This window comes from Panthera tigris, chromosome D2 (genome assembly GCF_018350195.1).
Source record: "Panthera tigris isolate Pti1 chromosome D2, P.tigris_Pti1_mat1.1, whole genome shotgun sequence".
In the NCBI taxonomy this organism is placed as follows: domain Eukaryota; kingdom Metazoa; phylum Chordata; class Mammalia; order Carnivora; family Felidae; genus Panthera; species Panthera tigris.
In genome coordinates, this window is record NC_056670.1 from 33737653 (window position 1) to 33763270 (window position 25618).

Consider the following 25618-nt stretch of genomic DNA (forward strand, 5'->3'; position numbering starts at 1 on the left):
ATCTGAGAGTTTGTGCCCTCCCCCACCCCAGAGTCTTGTCCTCACAAGTGGCTGTCATTCTTCTACAGACCCTGGGTCCCTATACCACTATTAAATAAGTCTAACCAGAACCTGGGGTCCCTAAATTCAAGAAGAGTCGATGCTCAAACCAATGCTAATAGCTCAGCATCTTGTGAAAACTTCTGGACAGTGAGAAACAAACCTCTCTACAGATCTTAAACACCAGGAATTGGGAAGGGGAAGCTGGGAAAGAAAGGTGGGTCTATAAGAGCCCAGGATGCTCACAGGTCAGCATCTTTTGAGCAACTTCATAGGCCTCCCTCATATACACATGTGGTGACCTTGACCTTCAATAGAGTCCAGAAAAGTTGAACCCCGCATATCTTGTGTTGCCCTCCCCTCTGCCTTTGCCAGTACTTCCATCCAGCCACGCCATTCATTGTTATATACACGTTCCTGATTCTAAAAGGTCTGTAGCCACATTATAAGCAACTTGGAAAACAAAGAAGGAAAAAAACCCACCTAATCCTATTTGTCTTGCTAGTCTTTTTTCTTACACAATTAAAAAAAACATCATTATAAGCTACATACAAGTTGATGCCTTACTTTTTGAAACAAACAGTATTTTGATTTTTACTCTGATTATCAAAGTAATGCACGGTCTAGGTAAAACAGGTAGAAAACACAGAAAAATATATAAAATAAGTTTCCCAAATTCCCATCATCCAGTAAAGTTACTATTAATACTTCATGGGGTTTCTTCCAGTTCTTTTTCTATCCACATGATATATACCAAATATAATAAAAAACATATCATTTTTTCAAACAAAATTTAGATGATAGTGTATGAATTGCTTTATATCCCACTTTTTTTCACTTAATATAAAACATTATATAGTCATGAAAATTAATAACTTTGTAAAGTCTAGTAAATGGATTTCTTGTAATTATTTGGTCATTATCTTATTGACTTTTGAAATTGTCTCCAATTTTTTCAATTACAAATGTCATGTTGAACACCCTTCCACTTTCAGTTTTTTTATTTTGAATTATTTTTTTTTCTAAAGTTTATTTATTTTTTTTAGTCATCTCTCCACCCAGCATGGGGCTCAAACTCACAACCCTGAGATCAAGAGTCATACGCTCTACTGCTCAACCAACTGAGCCAGCCAGGTGCTCCTTGAATTCTTTCTTTAGGACAAATTCCCAGAAGTAAAATTAAAGGGTAAAAACAGCAGGAACATTTTTATGGCTTTTGACATGCAGACTGTTTCAGAAAGGGCCACTGTTATTTATGCTACTATCACAAACTTAAGAGTCAAAAAATGGCACCTCATTTCAACCTGCATTTCTTTGTTACTAGCAAGGCTAAACATCCACATTTATTAACCAGTTCTACCTCCTCTTTATGGGGTTGTCAGTGCATCTTCTCTGACCACTTATTTACTGGATTTTAGGGGGGATTCTTATTTGTTAGAGAAAGCTTTTTTGTATAAAAATAATATTAACCCTTCCCATCATACCTGCTGTGAATATTTTCCTCAACTTGTTGCTGGCCATTTAATTTTGGATGATTATTCCCTTCTTAAACATTTGCATCTTTGCCTCTGATCCAGCTACTATATTCAAAGTCTTCTCTCAAGCACAAAACTCATGTACTGAGCACATAGCAGGATCAGGCACTGGGTTCCCCACATACGTTCTCATTTAAAGCAATTTATTTAACGATTTTTTTTTTTGCCTAGCCCTCCTCCTTCTCAGTGCTCTGTAAGGTCAGACATTGTTGTACACATCTGTTCTTCTCCCACCTCTTCTGTGTTTTCTGTTTCCTTTGATGATTCCTCTTCTTCCAGCCTCTCAATGACAGATAGCCCTGAAAATATGCATTTACTGAACTTTTAAACCTTCATGCGCTTTAGATTCATATGGGAGAAGGGGAGTATTATTAAATTCAGATTCCACATCCCACCCAAAGCTTCCTGAATCTGAATTCCAGGGTGGATCCTGGAATCGATATCTTTTTAATTAGCTCCTTAAGCTAATATTACAAGGCTATGCCTAACACTCATCCTTGGAGGCAGCCATCTAGAAAGTTCCATCAGAAACCTGTCCTTCAATGTCTCCTTTATCCATCTTTTCACTATCACCTCGGCTGTTACTGCTTTATTTCAGGTCCTACGTCATGCAATCACTTTTTCCTTCAGGCTTTCAGAGCTACTGGAAGTTCCCAGAATCACCATACTGTTTCAAACCTATACATCTTGTGCTATTTCCTCTGCCTGGAATATCCCCCCCATCTCCTGCCCACTTCAACCTAGCAAGATCAAAGGAGTTCTTCAAACTCAGGTCATGGGCCATCTCCTTCAGGAAGATTTCCTGTTTTGGCTCAGATGCTGGCCTCTGCTCCCCCAGAACCTGCCCTATATACACCTCCCTCATAGACCTTACCAGACTATGGGCACTGCTGGTTTCTCTGTCTCTCTCCAACTCTGAACACCTTACAGGGTGGACTATGGTGTTATCTTCCCAGTTCCTGAAGCACAGAATTTGGCTGAATGAGTGAACTCCTGTGATTCACTCATATGAGCCCTATCTGCAGGTCCAGTACTGACCTCTTCTCTGGGCTACCCCAGGTACTTCCCAGCACCTTAAAAGTCTTCTCCACCCAGATCTTCACCTGTCTCTCAATCTCAGTGTGGTCAAAATAAAACTCTGGCCATCAAAATGGGCATTCCTTCACAATTACTCCCATTTTTAGCAGAGTTACTACCAATTCTTCCAATCTTCAAGGAACTGTAACATTATCTTTGATGGGTCCTTTTTAACATATTCAGTGTCAACTTCCTTTGAAGTTGGGGCAGCCAACCTCTAATCACAGCCTCCCATTCTTGGATACAGCTGGACCAATTATCTACAGGCACTGCCTATTCTTGATATTTGTTTATTTTTGAGAGAGAAACAGAGTGTGAGTGGGGGAGGGGCAGAGAGAGAGGGAGACACAGAGTCCGAAGCAAGCTCCAGGCTCTGAGCTGTCAGCACAGAGCCCGATTCAGGTGTCGAACTTGTGAACGGCAAGATCATGACCTGAGCCAAAGTCAGATGCTTTACCAACTAAGCCACCCAGGTGCCCCTAGGCAGTGCCTATTCTGATTAGTTGGTGCCTGTGCTCTTCTGGTAGTTAAGTATTTTCAATATTAGCTCTTTCTATTTCTAATCACCTTTTCTTCACTCTATGCCCAGATCATTCTAATTGATACCTCTGTGTCTAGTTCCCACCCTCTTCTATTCATCCTTATACCCTTAGCCAAATCTTTTGAAAGCATAGCTCTTGCTGTAGCTTCCCTGCTCAGTGGCCTATATTTCCTGTGGTCTGACACACAAACCTCTAATCCCTCTGCCCAACCAGACCAGTCCAGCTGTATTTTAGATATCCTTCTACCACAAACCCCATGTTCCAGTTGAGCAGAGAACATCAATATGCATGACAGAACCCATACAATTACTTTGTTGTTTTTAAGTTATAGAAGGAATGCCTTTTCATTTTAAGGAAAAAATACATGTGTACAAACTAAAAAATGAAAGATATGTCTTTCCACTCTGTCCTCACCACCAATCCCATTCACTAGAGGCAATCAGTGACTGGGTTCCAGTCTTCCTACATCCTTTAAGCTTTCTTCAATAAGCTTTTGCCCAGAAGCTTCTTGGACTGAACCATGCAATGCAGGGTCCAGAATCAATACCATTCAGTGCCTAGCTGATTTCAGGTATGTCCATTTTCCTATTCTATTAACTTTGCAACTTCTCAAACTAGATGAAAACTACATCACCCCTTCTATCTCTTGTGTGCCCCTAGAATTGAGTACAGCACTGGGCCTCTGATAGGTCCTTATTAAATACTTTGCAAAGAACAATTGATTCTAGCTTCTTTCCCAGATAGAAATATGCAAACTTTCTCTCCAACTAAACCTTCCACCTTTTCCTAACTTGGCTCCACCCATCCAGTTCATGTCCCTATAACTGGGGGACTGCTGGTCACCCCCAACTCTATGTCAGCAGGTGTGTGTGGAGCCCAAGATCCCCTCCTTGGGGCAGAAGTACACAGAAGCAGGCATGCAGAGAATGAAAAAGAAGAAGGGGAGGGGGAGGGAAACGGGGCACACATATATATCTCAGCGGGGACATAAGATCCAGGGGAAAGGCCCAATTTAAACTTTTGTTGGAATTTAAGTTTGGATAATTTCATAGTTGGAAATACCCTATGGTGTAAATTGGTAGGCTTCAGGATAGTATGAACTCCTGCCCCAGCCCCAGGACCTGTTCTGCCCCCAAACATTTACAGAACACTCTGGGACCTGTGAAGACCTCTAGCCACCTCTCTTCCACCTTTCCCAAGCAGCCACTCCCACTAGGGCTTTCTGCTGGTCCCTGTGGCCCCCTGTTCTTTTGCCACAATCCCGTAGGGAAAGCTCCCTAAATGGGAACAAGCTGTGATACACCATGTCCTTCATCTGTTTTCTGAGGAGGCTATGCCTCAAGAGAGTACAAGACACTTTCACTTAGCGGTATTTGAGCTGGGTTCTGGAAGTGCTTTGGAGATAAGGACAAAAAACTAAAAGGATAGTGGCTTCCAGTTCCAAGCCCTGGTACCCTGAGTTAACCAGGCAAACTTTGCTTTCATTTGTTAAAAAGGATCTGCACTCTAAAAAGAAAAAGAAAATGAGAAGACTGACCCAAATGACCTAAAAAAAAGCCCTGAGAGTCAAGCCATGGAGATGAGGCATGTGTCTGTAGTCAGGTTCAGGATTCAGCTTTAGTAAACTATAATTTAGATCACTTCCTCTGAGTCTTCATGATCAAACTAGGGTCAAAAGAAACACATCTTCCTCCTGCCCTCTCAGGCCAATGGAACCTGCTGTTCTGAGCACAAAGGTTTCCGGTTTTAAAGCAGAAAAGCAAGGATAGGAGGGTTTCTGGGAAAGGAGGAACAAAGTGCCAAGAACCCCCCATAGAGACATTGGGAGAGAGACCAGTCTCAGGCCAGAGGGGTGGAGACACCTACCTTGACACCACCGTCCGACTTCTTGTTCAGTAGGCTTTTGGCAGCTGTGAAAACAAAAAGGAAAATCAAGTCTCCTGCATTGTACTCTCTCCCTAACCTGAAGTCTGGCAGCCGGATCCGCAAGAGTCCGCTGTGTCTGACAAGGGGGCCAGGAGTCTCCTGAAGCCCCTGGAAAAGGGCCCTCCTGGTAGCCTCAAAGCAAGAAGGGCATCTCAAGCTGCGTCAGACCCTCAGGGTGGCACCCTGGGATCTCTTCTGCCACGGAAGTGGGCTCAGCAGAAACAGGGACACACTGCACTTAGGAGGAGAAACCACATTCAATACTGGAGCTGCCTGGGGTACTAGGAACTCTGCCTTCAACAACTTCACCCAGGTCTGGAAGCAGAGTGCCAGGGTGAAAGGTGAGGGCTCCGTCCCTAGATGCCATGAAATTCCTCAGAACGGCCAAGCTGGAAGGATGCAAGACATCTCCTGAGAGCTCTTAAGAAACAAGAGTGTCACAGTTCACAAAGGAGACCAGACGTGAGGACAGACAGACACAGACACAGAGACCAGGACCACCTACAGGAGGGTTTTGCCAGGGGGTTGAAGCCTTGACTGGGCAGGTCCTTACCAGGCTTACTGGGTCCTATCTGCCCCTCTTTCCTCAGTCTACTCTCTGGACCCACTGAGCAGGAAGGAGTGGGCAGAATAATGAGGTATTAAACAGATTCTAGCCAGGCACAGGATGAGGCTCAAGGCTGATGAGCTTCGTGTAGGAAGGCTGGTGATGCCTGCTGGTCACCAAGGCCACAGGAAGGTAGCAGACAGTGGATGGCAGAGTCTGGGAGGCACAGGGGGATGGAATCAGCTGTCTGATCCACCATGACAACTGGCTCTCCCGGTTGCTACCTGTATGACCTTGAGTGAGTTAACCTCCCTGAATTTCAGTTTCTTCATCTATAAAATGGGATAAAATAGGGCCTAGGTCACAGGACAGTGGTGAGGATCTAATGGGACCATGCATGAAAAGCACTAAGCAGAGTCCTTGACACATAGCAAGTACTCACTAAGTGTAAACCATTGTCACTGTTACTGCTGCCATTCTTCCCTTCAGGTGGCCATTCCTACCCTAGTTGGGTCCCATCTAAGACTAGGGATCTCTCCATCACAAGAATTCTGACGTCCCAGAAGTGGCCTATGGTCCTATCTCCATGCTGGGGCGACTTAAAATTTATTTATTTTTCATGTGTTTACTACTATGCCCGACCACCTACTGTGTTAAGTGCTTTATATACACCAGAGTTTTCAACCCTGGCTGCCCATTAGAATCACTTGGGGAGCTTAAAAAAATCATTATGCCTATCCCCTGCCTAGGATTCTGATTTTATTTGTCTGGGGTGGGGGGTGTAGGCATCAGGGTGTTTTACAAGCTGTCCTATATAGGCAGGGTTGAAAGCCTTCGACATACATGATCGGAATCATCGCCACGTGATTTATTATCCCCACCGGAGAAATGAGGAAACTAAGGCTGGGAGGGCTGACATGACTTGTTCAGGATGTGGCAGGGCTATCATCCAAAACCAGGGATGGCTCTCTCTACGGCTTCTGCACTCTACAGCCATTCAGACCTGGAGGCCTGCAAATGCCAGACTTCACAATTTTGAGAGGCATGGCTTCCTCTGTGGGGTCTGCCAACAGTGCTGACAAAGCCTAGTTCTAGCATTGGGCAGCTCCAGCCATGCCCGGGACTATCTCTGGGGGCTCCCGCTGGCCTTCGCCCTCAGGCAGGCCAGGCTCTCAGCCGTCTGGAGGAAAGCCTCCTGCTGCCCAGCTCCACATCCCCAGGCTATTGCCTCCTGAGAGTTGGCAAGCGCCCAGCATGCACGGCTGGTTAGGGGGCTCTGTGACACCAATGCGCTCGCAGATGCCAAGTTAGGTGGTCCGTCCGGCATGCCCATCTCAGCCCGCAAGCATGGGACTCGCCTCCCTGGTGAGTGGGCCTGGCATGCTGGCCCTCCTGGTGGGGTGGCAGGGAGCCGAGGCAGGCGGTCGGGGGACTCATGCCACGTACCTTGCCCGGCCAGGCCGGCGGCGCTCGCGGCAGGCGAGGCGGGGGCGGAGCTCTGCCTGCCAACTGAGGGGATACAATCTCTCAGTGCACAGAGCTGCCGCAAAGCCACAGGGGCCAGTCAGCAGCGAGCATGCCCCAGCACGAGGCGCGGGAACCGCTGGCCGCCCACGCACAGCAAGGCCCAGGCGGCGTGGCCAAGCCAGCCGAGCTGGGGGAGCGAAGGCGCCAGGGGCAGGCTGATGAGCAGGTGCAGCCAGCCCTGCAGCAGTCTGGGGATCTGAGAGGACTGGGTTCGGTCAGGGTGTGGGGATTACCACAGCTCCAGCACCTGTCCCATAAGCACCTCAGGCGAGGGTCTAAAGCCTGAATCGGTGAGAGATGGTGTCCTTTCTGAGGCAGCCGGGCCCTCGCTTGAGGCTGTTGAGGAAACTGAGCCTCACCTTCAGACCTTCCCTCCTTAGGGGACTTACATGAGGATATTATCAGAGAGCCCTTTTCCTCTGGCCATATTCCAAACAGGAGGGACACTGGCACTCGGGGCCAGGGGTGGGTGCATGGCCCTTGTGCAGCTTGGTTCACTGATGGGCCCTAGCTGCCTATCCCTCTCTTATTCCTCTAGCTCCTTAGAGACACAGGTTGCTTGCCCTCTTCAAGGGAGGTAGCCAGCTTTTCTCAGCCTGTATTTCAGTATTCTGAGGGTGAAGATGCCCAAGAAATGAGCCTCAAGAAAGAAAACAAAGGCTGCTGAAGCAATACATTCTAGAAGCCCTGATTCCACTATTAGCTAACCTGCTAGAGTCTAGGGCTAAGCTGCACCCTCTATTTGGGGTAAATTCAGAAAATGGCCTAGTTCATGCCCAAAAAAACACACAGGTGCCCTTCCTTCTTGATTATACCTGGTGACACCATTTTCTGCAGCAGCTTTTAGAGACAGGCTCTATCCCCAGATGTCCCAGAGTCATACTAGAGTGCTTGCAGCACTTTTTTGGGTCTCCTCTGACCCAGGGCAAAGTGAGCTCAAAGGCTGACAAGGTCTGGGCAGCAAGGACAGGAGGCTCTTTAGGGATGAGTGAAAGTGCTCTGTCCTAACAGAGAGACCAATTTCCTGAAACCAGGATACCAATTTTCTGAAATGGGACGGGGGAGGGAGGTTGATGTGGAGGCCTTGGGACAGGGCACATGCTACTGATTTCCTGGTCTAGAAGAAACGCAGTGGCCTGTCTTCACATTTCTTCTACTCGGAGAGACAACAGATCACCATTCTAGGTCAGCACAGAAATGCCCTTGACCGTCCTCCAGAAAGCTCTCACACTGAGAAAGTAGAAGCTTCAAGTAATTGGAAGACAAGAAGCCTGATGTGGAACTACAGGTCCATCTCTGTTGGAGGCAGCCAAGCTGTGCTGTCCTGCTCTCATTTGTGAGAGTTGAATCCAGAACCAAAGTCTTCCCTTTATGGATATCTACATAAGAATGAGTCCCAAACCAGCAACACAGGGGATGGGCCTGAGGTGGGACACTTCCCTGGTTCATTTTCCAGTCCTGACCCCCCCAGGGCCCTATGGCTGTCACTTGGGTAGAGCTCATGAAGACCCAGGACTTCCCACCTGCAGTATCCTCAGACTCAGGGCCCTTAGGTTATCGTGAATCAGCACAGACAAGCCCCTCCTGATCAAGGGGGCAACCCTGGCCCAGAGTGGCTGTCTACAGGAGTGCTGCCACACAACTCTGTCTCCACGTCAGCACAGGAAAGCAAGGGAAGGAATCTTGCTATGAGAACAAGAGAAAGGGTCTTCAGCCAAAACAGTGGGGCTGGGGGTTGCGAGGCTGTGGAGGCCGGAGGGGAAAAGGCAAGCTGGGAAGAGACCTTCTTTCTTCAGTTAAGTTCTGACATTAACCTTTTCCTCACAGAAAGCCACTGGGCTTCCCCACTGAGGGCAAACAATGATGGGGTTGGGTTGGGGTGGGGTGGAGTGTCTTGCATCTTAAAAAGACATGCCAAGTGTGATTTACAAATTACTGGTCCCAACTATCCCAATTTCTCAGGCAAATTTAAGCAAGTTGCTTTCCCTTCATCCTGCTGGTCTCTATTTCTTTACTTTTACACAACTAGTATCACAGAGCATATTTTAAGCACAGTCTCTACAAAATGTTTAAGCATCTGGAAAAATTTCTATTAGTCATCCCTACTTAGACACAATAAAGTAGAGATGGTCCCAGTAGGCAAATTAATGGTGGTGATTGAGAAGATTCACTACATCTCATCTCTTTCTTTTCCCCAGCACATTGTCCAATACCCTAGTGACTGGCTAAAAGCTTAAAGTGCTAAGAGTCTTTAGAGAACTAAATAAGAATCCCCAGGGACAAGGTAAATGGGAGGCTGGGCAGTTTACTCTTTGGGAGGGTTTAGGGAATAGAATTCGTAAATGTGAACCCAAGAGAAGTCCCCCAGAATCTCATGTAATAGGACCCAGCAGCAGCAGCCCCTCAAAACAGGGTCATCTTCATATTGGTCAAGGTATTGCCTCAGACACCCACCACTGGGATGACAACACCCTGTTCTGACCCACTCACCTCAGTGGAATTAAAGTGCACGGCTGGGAAAACATACCTGAGAAGTTTCTGGAGACAAGCATGGTCGTGAGGATGGCACCCTGGGGAAAGAAGAAGGGCCTGTCAATTCAGCTGGAACTCTCGAAAAGCATAGCCTGGTCTCAGGCAGAGGGCAGCTGCTGTCCAGAGCCTCAAGGCCTCAGGTCTTTGGGGCTTCCCAACATGTACAACTTTCACAGCTCAGCTCCAGCCAGAAGGGGAGCTTCCTTTTTGATGGGGTAGGACAGGCTTTTGTCCTGTCAAAAGCCATGATTCCAGGATGCTGGCAGCCTGGAAAGGCAAGACTCACCTTCAGTTTTCTCCGTGCGTTGAACTTGCGCAAGCACTCCACAGTCTCTTGACGATGCATCATGGACGCCACCGTGGATCGTTGCTGGAACCCAAACAGACAGGCCTGTGAGCCCTCCTGCCAGGTCCTCTGCCCCTCACCCTAGTCCTAGCACTGTTGGCTCTGTGCTCAGCCACCCCTGAGTTGATCTGAAGATAAAATGAGGTCATAGATGTGAAATGCTTTTACAACAAAAGCACTATCCCGAACTCAAGGTTATATAAGGACAAAAATCCGAACATGAAAACATCACTGATAACTGATGCTAGATTAGGAGGGTGCATGAGACAGCACTCTCCCCTTCCTTGGGAAATGGGAGGCTACGGAATGGAAGAGAGTATCCTGTGTGTTGTGATCCTCATGCAGTAACTCCTTCAGCAACTGCTGGCTGAGCACGTACTGCACTCCTGAGCAGTGAGAGAACAGGCAGTGTTCCTGCTCTCTACAGAGAATGTTCATCCCTTCCAAGAGCCCCTCTCATCACACCCCCACAAGGACCTGAAAGCTGATCTGAGAAGCTAAGGGTCTTCACCTTGAAGTATCAATTCTTTTCATCATTTTGGATGGTAATTTCTCTTCAGTGTATCACTGCTAACTTCCTTCCTCCTTAAAGAGTCCACTGGAAATGATTTACAATTATGATGATTTACAATGATTTCCTTGATGACTCAGGGTCATCAATACAAGCATCAATTATTATGTAATATTTTAATAGAGTGATGTCCTCAGGAGCTACTGAGTTATATAGGATGGTGGAGGGTGGGGCCTATGAGAATGACTCCCAGGACATAGTATAATCCCCAGTTCTTGAGTATCTGTTTTAAGTTGCTCACTGCCCCCCTCCTCCCTTTGCTGTTGCTGTCTTGGCTAGTCTGCTAGAAAAATAAATCCCACAACATGCAGCCTGGTGCCCCTCCATGGGGCTGCCCCATAATCCTTCCCCTCATCCCTGGCCCACTCCTTTTCCTGGTTCCCAAAGCAAGTCTGCCAACCTCCTCTTCCCTTTCCTGAGTCTTATAACTTCACTTCCTCCTCCACAGCATAAATTGTTCCACAAAGAGAAATGAGAGATCATCACATAAGAACTCCTTCAACTTCAGACCCCCATCCACAAAGTGATTTTCATCTGATATCAACCTCTTTTTACTAGCCCAACATTTGCTTCTTCAATTAGTCAATATTTTTAATCCTTTATTCTAGACTATATTCTTCTCTATACATTATACTCAAGCCTCTCCTTAAACAAAAATATAAAACTCCCCTGACTCATCATCTTCTGTATACAGTACCATTTCTTTCTCTCCTCACCCTCATTCCCTCTTCCCTCACTGAAGAAAGGGTTCAGTTTCTCACTCCACTGCCTCTGTCAGTGAAATAATGAAACAATGGCTTCTGATTGGTCAGAGTATATGGATTCTTCTCCATCTTTATCATGGACTCTCTGTGGCAGACCATCCCTTATTGAGACCTCGTTTCTTAGGATCTCCTGCTCCTGAACCTCCTTCGGCCACAGAAGTTCTCATTCCCAGCCCTCTTTGCTGGCTCCTCTAACTGTGTCTTTACTTGCTGGTGTTCAGTGGCCATCTCTTTTCTTATCGAAGCAAATACAAGCCATAATGGGAATTCGATCAGCATTGAAACAATCCCATTTATTTCAACACCACCCACACAGAAATGACTGCAACCCACATTTCCAATTTTTAACTTCTTTTCTAATCTTTGGAACCACATTTCTAACTACCCATCTGATGTCTCCAGCTAGAGGTCCCCAGACACCACACTCGATATGTATAAAACTAACATCATCATCTTTTCTCACAAACTGGCTCTTCCTCTGGGTTTCCTCTGAATCAGTGAATGGTACAACCCTCTGCTTATTACCAACTCAAAATCTGGCAGTCCCCATAGATACCTCTCTCCTTCACTCCCTAAATCCAACTGCTCACTTAATCCTTTTGATTCTGTCTACCAAATATCTCCCAAATCTGTGCACTCTTTGCCACACCACTCAGTCTCCTATCATTACTCTTAGCTAAGACCTCATCTCGTCTTGCTTAGACAATTACGACAGCTTCCTGAGCTCTCTGCCCCAGCCTCCTTTCTTCTTCAATTTCATTTTCTACAAAGCTTCCAAAGTGACCTTTATTAACTGTGTACTTCATTGCCTCTTTATTTTTTTGTAATTTATTGTCTTCAGATTTTATTTTTTTCTAAGCAATCTCTACACCCAACATAGATCTTGAACTTACAGCCCTGAGATCAAGAGTCACATGCTCCACTGACCAAGCCAGCCAGACGCCCCTTCGTTCCCTCTTTAAATCCCTTAAATGGTTCCCTGTGCTCTCAGAATAAAATCCAAACTCATTAGGCAGAGACTTGTATGTCATGGAATCTTTTTGGCCTTGTTCTCTTGCATTTTTGTAGGCATATCTTCATCTACAACCAAACTACTTAACATTCCTTAAACTTGCCACAATTTCCCATGGCCTTTCACCCTGGCCCATGCTAACCTCTGTCTTCAGGTTGTTATCCTGAGGAACTCCCAGCCAGCTGTCAAGAACCAGGACAGAGGTCACCTCCTCCATGCAGCCTTCAGTAACCTCACTACTCACCAGACAACAAGAGTTCCTGTGCACTCATTAGATTTTTTTATGTACTTGTCACATTGCAGAATGGCTGCTGTTTGAGTGCCTACGTCCCCAGATAATTTTTAAGATCTCTGGGGGGAAGGGACCATGCTTTACTCATCTTTTTATCTTCAGTACCCACACAGTGACTGGCACTGAAGAGGCACTCAGTAAACACAGGAAAAGCAAATACATAAATGCACCATGGTTGTCAGGAGGCCTAACTGTACCAGATCCTCTTCTTTGTTTGAAAACAGATTTCAGGGGTGCCTGAGTGGCTCAATCAGTTGAGCATCCAACTTGGGCTCAGGTCATGATCTCACGGCTTGTGGGTTCAAGCCCCGCATCGGGCTCTGTACTGACAGCTCAGAGCCTGGAGCCTTCTTTGGATTCTGTGTATCCCTCTCTCTCCTCCCCTCCCCCGCTTTCACTTGCACTCTCTCTCTCTCTCAAAAGTAAATAAAAATAAAAAAATATTAAAAAAAAGAAAACAGATTTCAGCTTTATAGAAGTGTTCATGGAAAAAGAATATGTTGATCCACATTGACAGCCAGGAGGCTCTCCTAGCTTTATGACTGAACTTCAAGATGCTCTTTTTAACTGCCCAGAGGCCCCTTTTGTTTATTTGTTGGGTCTTGGTCACATTTCCATTAGAGTTGTGTGACAGCTGAGAGCTGAATATGCACCCTAAGCTTGGTAATTCACTTTGGGTTGTGCCAGCTGCTTTCTACCATCAACTCTCTAGAGTCTGCAAGGGTCAACCTAAGCGTTCATTCAAGATCAGAAATCACACCTGACAAGTAAGTGGGGGAGAGACAGGTTGAAGCCAATTAGGCCACTGCCTCCTTGAATCCCTCCTGGGCCCCACCCAGTCCCCCTCCCTCTCTGCTGGGTCTTTGCTCAGGGCCCAGAATTATTCTTTGTTCATAAAAAGGAGGGTGAGGAGAGTACTAAGGGCACATTGAGGGCTGACATCTCTGAGATCCTCCACCCCAGGTGAAGACACTTACGCAGACCCATGGATGCTTGAGAGCCTGGTCAGCTGTGATGCGCTTCGCAGGGTTTATGGTCAGCATCTGGTTGATTAAGTTCTTGGCTTCAGGAGTCACCGTGTCCCACTCTGGTGATGGGAACTAAGCAGGAAGAGGGAAAGGAGACATATGAAATCTGTGAGCCCCACACTCTGAAAGGGAGGCTCTGTGTTCGTTCCAACTCCTATAAATGGGATATTCTGTGCTATCTAAACCTCCCTGGCAGAGAGATGGAGAAGCCCTGGGGCATCCCAGCACCTGTGTCAAAACTTAAACACTAGGAGAGGAAGATAGAATCATGGTTAGAATGCCAGGATATCAGATCAGAGTGGGAAGGGGATTCCAGCAATCCCATCTCCTGGTTCAACCCCATCTCCTTACTAGAAAGAAACAGTGGCTCAACAATGTGCCCAAGGCTGCACTGCAGTGGACACTTCTTGTCCCTATGTTATGTACCACATCACACCTCTCAGGCCATTCTCTGCAAATAACGGATCAAAGAGCTTCCATGCGCTCCTCAATTTTATAACTACCAAGAAAGGCTGTGCAAAAAAGTTGTTCCTGGGATAGGGGGTGGCAGGAATTGAGACCTGTATGCCCATCCTTGGGTCCTCAAAGTCCCCAGACACTCCCCATATCCCATGACATACTAAACATGTCCCCTCCTGTGGACAGAGCCCGAGGGTCATGAACAAACCAGTCCTTACATCATAGGCCCCAGCCTTGATCTGCTGATACAACTTGTGCTGATCCTCATCCCAGAAGGGAGGGTATCCCACCAGGAGGATATACAGGATGACCCCTACGAGACAGAACACAGGTCATCGGGGTCACTCACCTACTTCACTGAGGAACCAAGAAAAGCCACACAGGGCTCAGCCACGCAGAAAGTCAAGGTTATATCAGAGGTGGAAGTGGATGGCAGACGATAATGCTGTGCCACTAGCCCCCTCCCGCTATCCTTCGCTCCCAGTGTCACCGCCCACATCAGGGATTTCTTTAGGCATAAGCCATCCTCTAAGGCGTGGGTAAATCCCTCTTCAGGAAGGATGCAGTATAATCCAGGAAGTGCTTGGGGAGGAGCGAGTGATGAGAACAGCCATCCCAGGGGCACTAGAGCAAACACCGTGATTTCACACACACCAGACACTTGTGGGGCCCACGAGGAATAGCGATGCCTCTTTCTCACCATCACTGGAAGTTGAGGGCCCTTAACATCAAAAAGCTGAGAGTGTGGAATGGGCTTACCGCAGGCCCAGATATCCACAGGTTTTCCATAGGGATCTTTCCTCAAGACCTCAGGGGACAAGTAACCCGGGGTGCCAGCAAAACCTGTAGCAGAAGAGAGGGCAGAGGCACACTGAACCCACTTTCTCTCTCATTAAAACCACATCAGCAATTTCCCCCAAGTCCCTTCTCATTCCTGCTGCTTTTGCTACATAAGCTCTCAGCACGTGGGCAGCAAGAGATGGCAGGCTGGGTTTCTTGTAGTGCCCAGAATAAAAATCAGAGGGCAACTCCGTGTGCCTACCAGGAGCTCCCATTCCTCCCCAGAGGCAGCAAGAATGCTGTGCTGACAACAGCTAGACTCACTGTACTGAGTCATGTAGGGCCAGGGGGACGCTCTGTACCCTCCCCCTTCTCCAGTCTCTGAGGAGACCAGGACCATTAAGGGTCTGGCTTCTAGTTCTGAAAGAGGAAAGCAGATCAGGAAGAGGAGGAAGGGCGGGGGCCACATTCCAGGAAGACAGGGTCACTCTTACCAAACCAAGCCTGCTGCTCTCCCTGTACTTCAATGGCTAGGCCAAAATCAGCCAGCTTGACGGCGGCACCCTTGCATTTACTCGCCAGCAGCAGGTTTTCAGGCTGTATAAGGGAAAAAAACCTTATGAGGCACCCACCCTCTGGCCCTGAGGAAGCCTTGTTTGGGTCCTCGCAGTACCACACCCTGGCACCAGGTGGCGCCTATGCTTCACAAGCAGAAGGCAAAGGGGGAGCCTGGGTAGTAGTACCTTCAGGTCCCGGTGGACGATGTCATGCTGGTGGATGTGGTTAACACTCTCCAGGATCTGATGTATACAGTGGCTGTAAAAGCACAAGGAAAAGAAATGTCAGTGCAGGGTTAAACTACTCATCCACGACCACACTCTACATGTAAGTCTGGGTTACAGATTCACAGGGAATCACTGAACAATAGCTAAAACCTTGGACTCTGGACATCATCTAGTTCAACCTATTTTACAGAAGAAACTGAGGTCCAGGCATATTAACAGGTTTGTCCAGGGATTCCCACTAGATAATGGCAGAGGACAGACCAGAACAGAGTCCACCAGGCCTCCCTAGACTGCAAAGGCCCAATACAACCAGTCCATTTCCAGGAAATTGGGGACACTCCTGAGAAAGAGAGACCATCCAATCCCTTCCTTCTTTTTTCCCCCTATAGAAACTCTGTTCTTGGAGAAGAGACTTGTGGTGGCATCTTAGGAAAGCTAGTACAACTATACCTAAGTTGTTTTGTTGGAGGTACACTCACTCATTTAAACATTTATTGACAACCTACAGGCACTGTGCTTGGTAGCACACAGACTATAAAGATAAAACCCAGGATGCAGACACCTTTAAGAAATGATGTGCTTAACTACTGGGCATTTATCCAAGGGATACAGGTATGCTGTTTCGAAGGGACACTTGCACCCCAATGTTTATAGCAGCACTATCAACAATACCTAAAGTATGAAAAGAGCTCAAATGTCCATTGATGGATGAATGGATAAAGAAGATGTGGTATACATATACAATGGAGTATTATTCAGCAACCAAAAAGAATGAAATCTTTCCATTTGCAACCACGTGGATGGAACTAGCGGGCATTATGCTAAGTGAAATTAGTCAGAGAAAGACAAATATCATATGACTTCACTCATATGAGGACTTTAAGACACAAAACAGATGAACATAAGGGAAGGGAAGCAAAAATAATATAAAAACAGGGAGGGGGACAAAACAGAAGAGACTCTTAAATATGGAGAACAAATAGAGGGTTACTGGAGGGGTTGTGGGAGGGGGGATGGGCTAAATGGGTAAGGGGCATTAAGGTATCTACTTATGAAATCATCGTTGCACTATATGCTAACAAATTTGGATGTAAATGAAAAAAGTAAAATAAAAAAAAAAAAAGAAACGATGTGCTTAAGAAGGTTCCAAACAGGGCAACTGAGGAACATTTCTGGTGATGATTTTCCACAGAAAAAAAACAAACTAACCCAGAGTCACCTTCACCTACTATTTCTTTTCTTTCTTTTCTTTTTTTTTTAAATAAGGTCCATGCCCAACATGGCGTACTCAACGTGGGGCTTGAATACATGACCCTGAGACCTCAAGAGTCTCATGCTTTATCACTGGAGCCAGCCAGGCACTGCAACTGCTATTTCTTGAATCAGGCTGTCCACCTTCCAAAATATCCTGCCACACTTGCAGTCAAACTCCTGACAGAGAGCATTGGTGATCTAGAGCAATGGTGAAAAGTGGGGGATGATTTTGCCCACAGGGGACATCTGGTAACGTCTGGAGACATTGCTGGTTTTCACAAGCCATCCTCTAAGGTGTGGGTAAATCCCTTTTCAGCGGGGGGAGATGCTACTGGCATCTAGTGGGTAGAGCCCAGGGATACTTCTAACATGCTACAATGCACAGGAGAGGCCCTCACAACAAAAAATTATCTGGTCCCAAACATCAGTAGTGTTGAAGTTGAGGATCACTGGCCTAGAGAATGAGACCCCAGCCAGCCGGGAGGTACTACCAGGTATGCAGAGCAGGCTTGCAGAGTGTCGGGGGGTGCTGGTCTGATGTCCTGGACTTCTTATTCCTTCCTCTAAAATCTGATTCTGGGGCTTCCACAAGAGCCAAGGGGTCTTACCAGGCTCCTGGAGGCTGAGGCTCAGGCCTCCCTTCAGGACACAGCCCATGAGTAGGCCAAAGAGACTTCAAGACTGAGCTGAAGAGGCGAGTCTCCACAGAAATGTATAATTAGAACAGAGCCAGGCTAGCAGGGAGAGCCTTCTGGCCAAAAATGGCAAAAGTGCGAAGTGTCCCAGCAGAGCCAGGCCAAGCCCACTGGTACAGTCACACACAACCCCTCCCCTCCCCCTAGCCAGCTCTCCCTCCTCCCCGCCAGGCTCCCAGAGCTATCACCGCCTCCTCCTGCTCCAGAGTCTGGTCCTCCCCTGCTGGCACTGGAATTCATCTCCCCACTTGAGAATTTTTCCCCGAGGCCGAAGCATCTGAAATTGATCAGCAAACGCTGGCCTCTCAGGGTTGAGAAATTTGTGAGGAAGCTGCACTCCCCCACTCTCCAGAGGCAGCCAGAGCTGCCACAAATGCCAGATAAACTGTAGGCAGGAAGATCAAAACCAGGTTGTATGGACATCACCCTCAGAGAAATCTCAGGGCTGGGGGAGGAGCCAAGGCAGGAAATACAGGTCACACAAGCACCTAAGAGCTTTGTGGGCTTCCGTGGGGGGGCGGGTGAAGGCTGAGGGATATGACCAAGGAACAGTCCTCCAGCCTGAGGAGCCCCACATCAGGGCTGGTCATGGTGGTCAAGAGACTAAGTGATCCAGGATGGAATCTCTGCCAAGAAGGTTCCTGGTTGGATTATTAGCCCAGATGTTTACACTCCTTCAGAACACAAGCCATGTTTCCGCCATCTCTGGATCATTCCCAGGATGCCTTGCACACAGTAAAATTCGTCAAAGGAAAGAAGCAGGGTAGGGAGGGCCCTTGGGCAGACTTGCAAGTACACAGTAGTGCAAAGAAAAGGTATTTCCAGAGTGAAAGGATAAAGGAGACTTGCAAATGCTTCGCAAAAACACAGATCTGGGAGTATTGAACTTTTAACTTCTAACATCACCTATCAAATGCAACCCAGGTCCAGCTTACAGAATCTCTGTCCAGATAAGAGCTCTTCTGATCTTCCCCAAAGACTATTCAAATAGGCAAAATGCCTGCTCCCCCTAACGTGGCCAAGGCTCACACTGAACTCTAGGGCGCCCATCTCACCTGGCATCAGCTTCACTGTAGTACTCTCTGGCCACGATGTCTTCAAACAGCTCCCCGCCGGTAACACTGCAACCAACAGACAGAGAGAGTCAAAGGGGGTAGGTCAGTTGGCCAATACCAGCATCCAACAGGTAACAGGTCACACCAAGGAACAGCTTTTAAAGAAATCCAAACTCTACATGCATTTCATCTGAGAGCCCAGAACATGCTCGATCCTTCAATGACATGGGGCTTCACCTTGGGGTAATGTGGGCCCTCCTTTTCTCCAGCACATTTGTTTCTATAACCTACAGATTAGTTAACACTCAGGCAAAGAAGAATATACAGAGATCTAAGAGAAAATAATCAATCTACTCAGAAAGTCATAGCTTTGAGACCAATATGAATACTAAGATACACAGCTACCCAAGAAGGACAGACCTATTCTTAAAGTTGAAGAATAATGAGACCAAGGACACAGAGACCCAATCCTGAAAATGCCAGAGAGGCATTTCCAGGAGGTAAAGAGCCACTTTTAAGATATTAAACCACAACCAAAGTGGAGGAGAGACCAATTGGAGTCCAGTTTATGACTAATAAAAGCCACCTTCAATTTCCGAGAATTTTTAAGGTCATGTGAAGAGCTGTATTCTATTTCTCCACTAAGGACAACACACCAAGAAACAAGAAAAAAGCATTTGCACAAGGTGTGCTGCTGAACAGAAATGCAAGAGTAATGCCATCCGGGGGTTCAGAGCCCTGGGGAGATACTGAGTGAGCAATGAGGTCCCCTGAGCAACCTGCCCATTACTAGAGGAAGTTCAAACTCAAACCCTTTCTTTTGGCTAAAGGAGAGGGACTCTCAGCAGAGGCTGAAGACCCAGTTTAGGTCTTTTTCCAAGCCTTCATCTTGAGCCAGCTGGAGGGAAAGGCCCCCACACCCTCAGAAAGTGGAACTTACAGGTCAAACACGAGGTAGTGAAACCCTTCTTCAGAAATACTGTCATGGAGGCGCACTGCAAGAGAGGAGATGGGGACAGAGATTAACAGAGAGAAACCTTGGAAACCTACTCCTCTCCTCTTCAGCAATCCCACCCCTGTCCCAGCCTGTCAGCCTCACTGGACGGTCTTCTGAAGGAGTGGCAGTAAGAAGTGGCGACATGCCCATCACCCCCCAAGACCAGGTGACACAGCCACAGAACAGAGAAACAACCAGACCTCAGGTCCAGTGCTCTGGCTGCCATCTCATACTGCCTCAAACATAGGCAAGAGATAGAAGCTTTGTGGCTAAGAAATAAGACAGAAAAGCAGGAACCTTCCCAGAGGTGCTAGTCCCAGAGGAGGTGGTCCTGGGATATGATGCGTGACAGTGTAACATAGAGCAAGAGCAAGGACCACCTGGGGATGCTGACCGCAGAGGAACAAAGAATGACAAGATGGACGAGCCCGAGAGCTCTTTTACGGGAGTAGATGGGAAAAGGGGAATTAAAGGCAAGGGGAAAAGCTGGAAAGGTAGAGCCCAGCAGGAAGGCACGTGGAGGAGGCTAATGGATGGTAAGCATGGGAGGCAACATGCAAACTCAGGCAATGACAATAATAATTGTTTATTAAAGTGCTTATTACATGCCAGGCCTTGGGTTAGGCTCTTTGCGTACATTATGTATTTCTACAAGCATTTATTGAGTGCCTACTATGTGTCAGATTCTGTGCTGGATGGTGGGATTTAGGGACATAGCAGCTGCCTCCGAGGAGTTTATTCTTCTGGACAACCACTCCCATTCTACAGATGAGGACGCTGGAGGCTCAGAGATGTTGTATCTTACCAAAGGCCAAAGATATAATAGGTCAAGATGTAAATCCAGCTCTTTCTGAGTCCAAAGACTGGTCTATACCACTGCTTCCCATAAGAGATGCAGTGTAGCCCACACAGCCAGGCAATAGAGCAATGGAGACTGTGAGAGAGACTACTCGCGAACGCACTTATGACAGCAGCATAGACGGGTCCAGGAGGCCACTGCAATGAGCAGACTAGGGCAACTCACCCGCTGCAGGAAAAGGCTGGCAAGCAGAATCCCTTCCCACTTCCCGCCTCCAGAGCTCCTGGGCAAAAAACCAATCTAATGTCTTCTGAGGTCTCCTTTTCAAGCTTCTGCCCACAAAGCCACCTGTGGCCTAAATGCCAACCCCTGAGCACCATTCTAATGCAAACACAAGGAGATGCTTTGGCTGAATGTCCCAGCTGCTCCCGTCCCTTCCCTCACCTGATCTCTCCTGATGGGGAACCTCTGTCTGACCCTTGCCAATCCTCGGGGGTTTCAGGAGCAACTCACAGAGCACGTTAGGAATGGCCTGACACCAAACCAGCCAGTGAAGATCTTGGGTACACAGAAGTCATTGTGTCTCTTCCTTGGTGGCTCCATGTTGCCAACCACCCCAAATGACAGATTCCACTTCCAGTATCAGACTGTTTCCTCAGGGCCAAGGGGCTTCCCTACATCCTCTCCCACCACAGCAAGATCAGCCAGAACATAAAATATAGGCACTTAGCCGTTACTACAGCTCTGTGGTTCTTCTCAGTTGACAAATGAGGACACAGACCTGCCAGAGCCAGATCCAGGGCCCAACAACTGTCATATCGCCTACTTTATTTGATCTGATCCGGTTACCCAAAGTTCTACCCCAAACTCAGTATCTCTGTGATTTACCAATGGGATCAAAGGCAGGTGGTACTACCAGGATCCCTCCTCCTCCAACTGTTCCCTCCTGTACTTGGGCAAACAAGCTCATACTTCTCTAGGCCCCCAGATGACAGAAGGAAGGAGCTACAGCCAGACCCGTTCTTCCCTCCCACGCTATTCAACCCAGGCGTGCTCAAGTGAGCTCCCCCAAAGCCCAGCCAGCCCCCTCCTCACTTGTGCTTCTCTGGTCTAAGTTGGGGCTGCACACAAAGTCCTGCTGCAGCTGCTGCTCCCTTGCTTCCAAAAGGACTTTCCATTTAATTAAAAATTCACTATTAAAAAGCATTAAAGTGTGTAATACAAATAATCCCCTGGAAATCAGCTGTCCCAGAAGCTAAAGACCAGCTTCATTAGGGAGGTGACTGACAGTAGCAGGACAGTAAGCTAATAGTACAGCAGGTACGATGTTAACAACCACTCCCAGGGGAATCCTGCCACCCGGCCCTGCCTCTCCCAGCCCCTGGCCCCTGTGCCTGCCTCTTAGACTAGCACAGCAGGGCTGAGAATGGGGCAGAAAGTACAGGCACCCATGCCCATGCTGAGATATGGAGGCACTGGCGCTTGCTCTTCTCCAGGAAGGCCACACACAGAGCCCAGGTGGGAGGAAGCAGGGGAGGGGAATCAGAAGAGAAGAGCAGTAATGGAAAATTAATCCAGCCCAGAGAATGGCTTTGATGTGTGCCCCAGAGCAAGGTACCACTGAGACAAGAAGGGACAGGTGCACAAGTCCCCATACCTGAACGAGATACTTTTTTTTCTCTTGCAAAGAAAATTAGGAGAACTGAGAACGAGGGAAAAACTTGACTGCACAACTCTAAGTGCCTCCCTAGCAGAATCTTGATAATAACGATCCAAGTTATAACAGCTAATATTTAGTTGGGCTGTTTCTATGTGTTAGACACTGTGCAAGTGCTTCACATATGTTATGTTATTGAACTCTAAGAAAGGTACTTTTACTACCCCCATTTGACAGGCGAGAAGACTGAGGTTCCGAAAGGAACTCATCCAAGCTCATACTAAGTGGCAGAACTGAGACTGGAAGCCAAAACAAACTGACATCAAGATTCTTGACATTGTAGAATTGCCTGCAAGAGAGTCACTTTTTCTGTCCTCTTAGGCTAAGGAGCTCCAACCTGTCCCCACTAACTCCAGCCATTCCGACCTGCTCCCCTGAAACGGGCATGGCTGAACAGGCCATGGATATGGCTGTGAGGAAGAGAAACCCAGCCATGCTGCTGCAGAGCTTCCAGGCCAGTGGGGAAGACGGGTGTTAAACCAGCACTTACACAAATATGTAACTAAGCACTACTGTGTTAAGGGCTATGAAGTAGAAGTAAAGGACGCTACAGAATAAAATAATCACCCAGCCCGTTCCACAGTAATTAGATGGTCGAAGGCCAAGGAGGGCTAGACTAAGTCCACAGACGGGAAGACCTGGAAAAGGACTATAAAGCATTTACTGCATTTCAGTGATATAAACCTAATTACTGCTTTTTAAAAACTGCGGAAAGAAAAAACAGCCCAAACACCTAAATACCTTTACTTGATGTTTCGTACCTCCAAGCACTCACAAAGCCATAACCCAAGTGCTGTGGCTATTTCCAATTCCTTAAAAACCACCCCAAAACATGCCATATTTTAACTAGCAAATCTTGGCTTGGATAAAGCGTCACTGTTAAAAGTGTCTGCAGCAACAGCAGAGTGGGAAGGAGGTCCTGCTTCCCGGGGGACTGATGGGAGACTCTGGCTGCCCTCCCCATCTAGGAGCAGGTGGGCAAGAACCCCCTTGGAGCAGAGATTTAGGAGCTGCTTGGTCATGATGCAATGTTTTCTTCTTTTTCTTTGCACCTGTTTTTGCCACACTTCCTGTTAGCTAAATGGCCCTGGGTCCAAGGTAAATGGCAGCCTGGCTTAAATAATCTGCAAACTGAACTGGGGCTGAGGATTTAGGGAAGATCACTTCTGGGGGCTAGAATCCCCATTTTCATCACTTCCATTTATTTCCTAGGCCTCCTTTGCTCACGGAGCCCTCTCACAACTCCACGAAGAGGCACAGATAACAAAATGGAGGTGCAGGCAGGCTAAATAATTCGCTGCAGGTCACAGCTACAGACCAACACATCCCAGATTCAAACCTGGAAGACAGGATACCAAAGCCACACACTTTGCTTCTCCATATATGGTTCACAGACCAGCAGTGTGGGCATACCCTGGAGACTACACACACGAGGAAGCTCAGGTCCACCCCAGACCTCCTGAATCAGAATCTGAATTTAACACGATCCCTCGATGATTCATGAGCACATGAAAGTTTGAGTAGTGCTGCTTTAAACCATAATCCTAGACTGTGATTGAACCTCCCAGGGCAGCTCAGCACGAAGGAAGACAGAGTCTATTCATTAGAGGAATTTAGAGCAGGGAGCAAGCAGATCACAGGTAGCACACATTCCACTCAGACTAGACAGTACTGCTGCCGGCTCCTCCTCTCAACTCCACACCTCTGGCCACTCTTCCAAAGATGTTTTAGGTTCTGCAGTTAATGCCTCATAACCAACAGGCTCTTTTTTTCATCAATAAACTTTATTGTTTTGAGCAGTTTAGGGTTCACAGCACAACTGGGTAGGAAGTACAGAGAGCATCCACATACCAACTGCCCTACACACTCATGGCCTCCCCTACTGTCAATATCTCCCACCAGCACGGCACATTTGTTATCATCGATGAGCCTATACTGACACATCATCGTCTCCCAGACTCCACAGTTTACAGTAGGGTTCATTCTTCCAGCAGGCTTTTAACCTCTGGGATAGAATATCTATTAGGGAGGAAAACTGGGGATGCCTGGCTCCTTGCACCAAATATCCTTCTGAATTCAAGGGTCTCCGAGTCTGACAGCAACCAGAGGGTGATCATGTGCTCTCTGTTCTCAGCATCCTCAACTCTGCACCACTCTCGGGCTGGTCCACTTGTATCCCTGCGGGATGGAGTTAAAGAGGCTGGAGCCAAAAGGGCCAAAGCTCTGAAGGAGGGGGCAGCGAAGAGAGGAGAAGAATAGTGAATTAGGGCACAAAACTGCCTCCTCTCCCGCCACAAGCCAGATCAGGATCCATGGCAACCCCCGCCTCCTGGATCCACAGTTCCACCACATCTCTAGCAGCCCTGGTTCCCACCGGAAGCCAGAGAGCCTGGCCAGCCAGCTCTCCCAGGACACCGTCCTGACTCACCCTTCCCTCTCCCTGCTCTTGACCCCAGAATAAGGCCTCAGACCAACATCCCTCAGGATCTGGGAACATTAATGACACGAAGCACAATTCTAGGCAATCAGATGCTGATGAAGTGAGGATGCCTTTCCTGGGTTGGGTCTCGCTGGCCCCCTAACAGAGCAGATGGCTGAGGCAGACGGTCTCCAGGTAGAGCTGGGGGCAGGTAGATAAAAAGGAAAGAGCTACCAAACCAAAGTAAGGTCTAAAAGGTCAAAAGTATATATTTCATTTCTAGAAATGCATAAAAAGAAGGGTATGACTGTTTTCAGCTAGAATCCCATTTTTGTCCTTGGTCATTTCTCAATTGTCTTCATCTTACCTCAACCCTTCTAGGGTCAACCAGGTCAACCAGGAGGTGGTTCCGCCTCCTGCCTCCTTTATCCCACCCTATATTCTCCTCCCTACATGAGAACAGTTCATCATTACTCTATGAGTTGGTCACAAGTAGCATAAGGAAAGGAAGTGGCTGTCCTCAGACCCTGAGACCTGGGACTGGAACATCAAAATGCTTCTGTGTTTGTGGATGGCTTTAGCTACCAACACACTTTTTCTTCCTGTTCTGGAACTTCTAGGTTAGAGGTCACAAGCTCAAAAGCCTATGGCAATCAGTGCAAACATGAGGTACCAGAGAGTGGCAAACGACGGTGACCAGCAGGCTCAAGGGACAGCCGCTGCCCAGCCCGAGCAGATGGAGGCTCAGGAGAGCCACAATGTCTGATTCGAAAGACTGGGAAACAGAATTTTTTTTTTCTTCAAAATGTAAAATCTCGTTTTTAAATATTGGCAAATAATGAAATATTTTTAGACCACTGAGCTGGCCAAACAAAACACGCCTGAATTTGCGACTGCTGTTCTAGTTATTCCTCTCATTG

The 25618-nt window shown here is 47.4% G+C and overlaps 1 protein-coding gene across 8 annotated transcripts in view; it reads right to left on the reverse strand.

Annotated features, from left to right (window-relative positions):
• Positions 1–25618, reverse strand: part of CAMK2G (calcium/calmodulin dependent protein kinase II gamma) — a 55942-nt gene that overhangs the window by 15865 nt on the left and 14459 nt on the right. For 7 of the 8 annotated variants that reach the window (XM_042960914.1, XM_042960915.1, XM_042960912.1 and 4 more), the window contains exons 4-13: positions 19707–19761; positions 18767–18832; positions 15721–15793; positions 15472–15574; positions 14957–15040; positions 14416–14510; positions 13688–13810; positions 10012–10095; positions 9721–9763; positions 5060–5103 (exon numbers count right to left, since the gene is read on the reverse strand). In XM_042960914.1, coding sequence (XP_042816848.1) covers positions 5060–5103; positions 9721–9763; positions 10012–10095; positions 13688–13810; positions 14416–14510; positions 14957–15040; positions 15472–15574; positions 15721–15793; positions 18767–18832; positions 19707–19761 — 770 coding nt within the window. The remainder of the gene's footprint in view (positions 1–5059; positions 5104–9720; positions 9764–10011; positions 10096–13687; positions 13811–14415; positions 14511–14956; positions 15041–15471; positions 15575–15720; positions 15794–18766; positions 18833–19706; positions 19762–25618) is intronic. The other variant, XM_042960917.1, reaches the window with a different exon arrangement.